Source organism: Monoraphidium neglectum (genome assembly GCF_000611645.1).
Source record: "Monoraphidium neglectum strain SAG 48.87 unplaced genomic scaffold scaffold01196, whole genome shotgun sequence".
NCBI classification, from domain to species: domain Eukaryota; kingdom Viridiplantae; phylum Chlorophyta; class Chlorophyceae; order Sphaeropleales; family Selenastraceae; genus Monoraphidium; species Monoraphidium neglectum.
Window position 1 is genome coordinate 9,834 of NW_014012432.1, and position 4,654 is coordinate 14,487.

The window sequence follows — 4,654 nt, forward strand, 5'->3', positions numbered from 1 at the left end:
CCACCACCACCACCACCACCACCACCACCAAAAAGACGAACAACACCAACCACACCGACAGCAACAAGCAACAGCAGCAGCAGCAACAGCTGCAGCAACGCCCCCCCACCACCACCACCACACCCTCTTTGACCTTCACATCCCCTGCTGCGTGCGGCCCAGGCCCAGACCGAGCCTTGGTCTGGAATTTCCCAGTTGATGTCACCTACAAGAGCACCAACGCTTTCGGGTGGCCGCAGGCGAGCGCGTGTGCGTGCATGCACGCGTGCGAGCGTGGCAGCCGGTCCGCTCAGGCTGGCCCCGACGCGGTGTGCTGCTGCAGGGGCGGGCCCCTGTTGACGCAGATCGCTGCACCCAAGACTAGTCGACGAGAGCAGCGGGCTGACCCGCTTCAATTATGGCAATGTTTATTTCGCCTCGACAGGTGGTGGTCAGCGTGTATGGCGTTGACGCGTGGGGACGTGATGTCATCCAAGGGTACGGCAGCATGCACCTGCCCACCTGCCCCGGCAGGTGCGCGGCTCACCCATCTTGGGTGGACGGCTGGGGTCTTCACTGCCAATGATAATGTTTTGTCAACTCTGTCACAAACGGGAAGCCACGCTCTGGGCAAAAGCGTGGCGATCTAGGCCAGGCAGCAAGCAGGCGCCGAGCAGTGTCTGCCAGATCACCCGTGCGCTCCGCCTGGGTGAGCCGGCCAGCTGCCATCCATACGCCCCGTATCGTGCCCCCTTGGCGCAACAACCGCCCCCCCTTGGCCCGCCTTTTTCTGAAGGTATGAGCTGAAAGTGCGGCTGTACAAGCCCCGGTCTGCGTCGCCGCTGCAGGCGTTCCTCAGCTGGCTGTCCGGCATGCCCGCAGAGTTCGCAGACCACCGCTTCCCCGCCTACGGCTCCGGCCGCGAGGGTGAGGCCTTGGGGGCTGCGGCGGGCTGCGATCCTGCATGTTGAGCCGCTGCCCTCCTTGGGTGCCCGGTTGTGCGCAGGGTGGCGGGGGCGGCGACCTGCAAGTCTTAGATCCCTGATCTGTTGACTGCAGCGCCCGCCAGCTGGCAGCCAAGCCGCGCAGAGGCCCCTGCAAGCGCCGTCTCCACTGTTGCGTGCCCCCGCCGCGCACAGTGACGCGGGTGGCGTCCGGCGGCTGGGTGACTGTGGCGGTCAACATGCTGACCAAGGTGAGGGCACCATTGATGCTTCGCCTTGAGCAGCTGCTGCTGCTGCTGCTGCTGCTGCTGCTGTTGCTGGCACCTATTTTCTGGTCAGGGCCGCCAACAAAAGATTCCGCTGATCAGATGCTGCTGTGCAGGCAACCGCCATTCATGCGTTTGCTGAGCCCCCGCATTGCTCTGGCTTTTGTGAGCCGCCATGGGGACATTGCTGCATGCCAGCGCCCGCCCCCACACCACGCCTTGCAACTGGCCACAGGACATGGGCAGCTTTGGCTACGTGGACGGCAGCGGCCGCGACCAGGCGCCGTGCAGCAGAGTAGTGCAGCTGTGAACCGCAGTTTGAAAATTTGAAAAGCCATTCAAACCATTCGAACCACTGTTGCCAGTTTTGGGGGCACAACCCAAGGTTTGATCCATCAAAGGCCAACGTGTAATGTACTGTACTGTTACTCTCTCAGTCGGTCTGCAGCAACCAAGGAAAAATGCAAGCTTGTTGATACCGGAAAGGCAGAGCGAGGGCGCAGCCTTTTGGAGCCCCTTGTGCTGGGTGGTCCACTGACCGCATGCAGTAGTGCGGCTCGTGCACACCAACCCCCAAGTGCGGCAGGACTGAGCTGCAGGTCGCCTTGAAAAAATGCCACGCAGGCCAGAGGGGCGAGCTTTGGCGCATTCTAAAACAACATGCAATGATTTTGCACACCCAGGCCACGGACAGCCTGATTGGACACTTGCAGGTGGAATTTGCAAGTCATCCAGGCCGCCTCAAGCAACCAATTCAGTATTCAACACCAACTTATAGCCTGTTCTGCGACACCTGCATCCCTATTCCCCACACCTGCATCCCATTTCTAGTCCGCAGTAAGATTACCGTACTGAGCCCTGCACTGAAAGCCACACCCGCCTGTTTTGCAGTAGCCTAGCGCCCCGCAGGCTTGGCCGCGGGCTTCACCGCAGGCGAGGATTTCGCGGAAGGCTTGGGCAGGGGCTTGGCCGCGGGCTTGGAGGCAGCCGCTGGGGCCGGCGTTGCTGCCGGCTTGGTGACTGCCGCCGCAGTGGGCGCGCCTTGGACCTGTGTGGTTGACCAAGTCGCGCATGTCAAACTTGTTGGATAGCGGTTTAAGCAGCAAGAAATCCTCTGCCATTGGAGAACTCCTCAGCCATGACAGCACACGCGCACTTCTAAATCAGCCACTTGCAGGGTGAAACAGCAGATTTTGAGGTGCATGTGCGCGCATACGCTGCCAACAAGGCGCCGAGCCGGCCGACTCGGCCGGCGTGTATGACATCATCATTACTAAGCACGCACCGTCAGCGTGGTGGACAGGAAGATGAGCGTGTTGTCTGATTTGGGGGACTGACCAAACGCGCCCACCGCCAGCTCGACCACATAGTCGCCCGAAGGCAGCCTGGTGCGGCGGCGGGTTTGGTAGTGTGATTGGTAGTCAGCAACTGGCTTGGTTGGGCCGTCCGTCAGCCTCAAAGCGCAGGAAGGGTTGCCTTTTCAAAGGTCTCTGGGATGCCCAGAGCAGGGCACTCAGAACCCTCCCCCCACCATATGTTCTGCACACTCATTTTGTAGGGAGCTTCCAGACCTCAAAACCTGGCTGTCTGTACAAGCCCTGGTGTGCACCCTGCACCCCCCCCCCCCAAGGGTGCCACTCACTTGCCCACGTCAAACTCCTTCCCGATGCCGGTCTTGACCGACCCCGTTTTGGTGTTTGTCACGCGCCACGCAAACGTCGTGTTGGTGTAGGGCCTGTTGCTCGCGTCCACCACATTTAGGCTCGGGCACGCCAGCCGCGTGTCCCCGTTGGCGGGCGTCGTGAACGGCCCGCACGTGCTGCCGGCCGCGACCCTCGGCAGCGGCGGCTGCGTCGCTTGGCGCGGCGTCGCGCGGACGTTGCTCGTCGCGGTCGCGGCCGCGCCGCTGCGCTTCTCGGTCGCGCGGAACTGGAGCTGGAAGGTGTCCGCGTCAGACAGGTTGAAGCGGGCGACCGCGTCCGTCGACGACGCGACCCTGTTGCCGCTGGCCTTCTGCGACAGCGACCAGCTGTACGTGTAGTTGTTGCGGTCGGCCGGCGGGATGCCCGTCGCGCCCGCGTCGAGGATGACGGTGGACCCCTGGCTCAGCGTGAGGGACGGCAGCCGCAGGCTGGGTAGGTTCGCGCCGCCCCCCGGCCGCGCGCCTGCGCCCGTCCCGGGCGTGACCTGCAGCGTCGCGCGGGCGGTGCTCGACATCGCCCCTTCGTTGATGCTGGCGATGATGGCGAGCGTGTACTCTCCTGGGGGGATGCCGCTCAGATTCACGACGGTCCCTTGGCCCGGCGTAGCAAACCTCCCGTCGGGGTCGATTGTCCACTGCAGGGTGAGGGGGATGTTGTCCGGGCCGACCACGCCCTGGATTACCGCCACCCCGCCGCTGGGGCCGCGCACCACGAGGCCCGGCGGGATGAACGGGCCGCCGTTGGAGCTGCCCCCGACCGTGAAGTTCTTCTTGGCGATGGCGTTGTCGCCGGCCGAGTCGATGGCGAGGAGGCCGACTTGGTAGTCGCCGCCCGGCAGCGACACCACTGCCGTCGAGCCCGTCGTGTTCGTCACCGGCGTCTTGTCGGGCAGGGAGATTACGGCCCACACCCACTGCGTCAGCCTGTTGCCCGGCGACGCCTGGGTGCCAAACGCGTCGAGCGGGACGCTGGCCATGCCGCCCGCCGGGCCGGCCGGGACGTACGAGTTGGGCAGCTGGATGACCGCGATCAGGCCGTCGGAGCGGCCGGCGCCGATGATGATCGTGTTGCTGGCGGTCGACGACAGCCCGGTGCCGTCCGAGACCTTGAGGGTGACGTTGTAGCCGCCGACGGGCAGCGACAGCTGCGCGACTGCGCCAAACGCGGTGAGCAGGAAGTCCGGGGCGGAAGACGCGGGGTTGGTGCGGATCTCCCAGCTGTACTGCTGGACCGGGCGGCCCGGCAGCCCGACAGAGTCGCGGCCGTCCAAGGTGATGGTCGTGTTGCCGTTTTGGTTCTGCACGATGAAGCCCTGGGGGGAGGCGATCTTGGCTTGCAGGGCTGTGTTGGGGGACGTGATGGTGAATGTCTGCTCTGCGGTGTCTGTAAATCCGAGGTTGTCTTGGACCTGTCAGAGTGGATGGAGTATCGTGGGGTTTCCAGTGTTGGCGGTTCAGGGGAGGAGTTGAGGATTGCAGACAGGGTGGTTCTTGATAGGTGGTCGACAGCGAGTCAGGTGGAAATTGCAGGTTGCAGGTTGCAGATTGCAGGTGGCAGGTTGCAGATTGCAGGTGGCAGCCTGCAGATGGCAGATCGCAAATTGCCGATATGTGCAGCATAACGCAGCCTTGTCAGCCCCTGAGCTCCACTTGACGCTCAGTTCAGCCATGCACGGCAATTCAAGCCATTGCCAGCTGCGCCCCAACATACAAGCCCGACATTTTGCACCCCACATGCTGCCTGTCATCCCCCCCCCCCCCCC

General features: G+C 63.5%; 2 protein-coding genes across 2 annotated transcripts in view; one reads left to right on the plus strand and one right to left on the minus strand.

Annotated features, from left to right (window-relative positions):
* The window catches only part of MNEG_6991 (DNA polymerase iota subunit), a gene marked incomplete at both ends in the record, with an annotated part of 7,631 nt that extends 6,132 nt beyond the window's left edge, over positions 1 to 1,499 (plus strand). Inside the window, 4 exons of the mRNA XM_014044536.1 lie at positions 425 to 513; positions 776 to 906; positions 1,119 to 1,174; positions 1,425 to 1,499. Coding sequence (XP_013899990.1) covers positions 425 to 513; positions 776 to 906; positions 1,119 to 1,174; positions 1,425 to 1,499 — 351 coding nt within the window. The remainder of the gene's footprint in view (positions 1 to 424; positions 514 to 775; positions 907 to 1,118; positions 1,175 to 1,424) is intronic.
* Positions 1,500 to 2,084: 585 nt separating this feature from the next.
* The window catches only part of MNEG_6992 (hypothetical protein), a gene marked incomplete at both ends in the record, with an annotated part of 4,727 nt that continues 2,157 nt past the window's right edge, over positions 2,085 to 4,654 (minus strand). The window contains 3 exons of the mRNA XM_014044537.1: positions 2,085 to 2,237; positions 2,475 to 2,574; positions 2,832 to 4,300. Coding sequence (XP_013899991.1) covers positions 2,085 to 2,237; positions 2,475 to 2,574; positions 2,832 to 4,300 — 1,722 coding nt within the window. The remainder of the gene's footprint in view (positions 2,238 to 2,474; positions 2,575 to 2,831; positions 4,301 to 4,654) is intronic.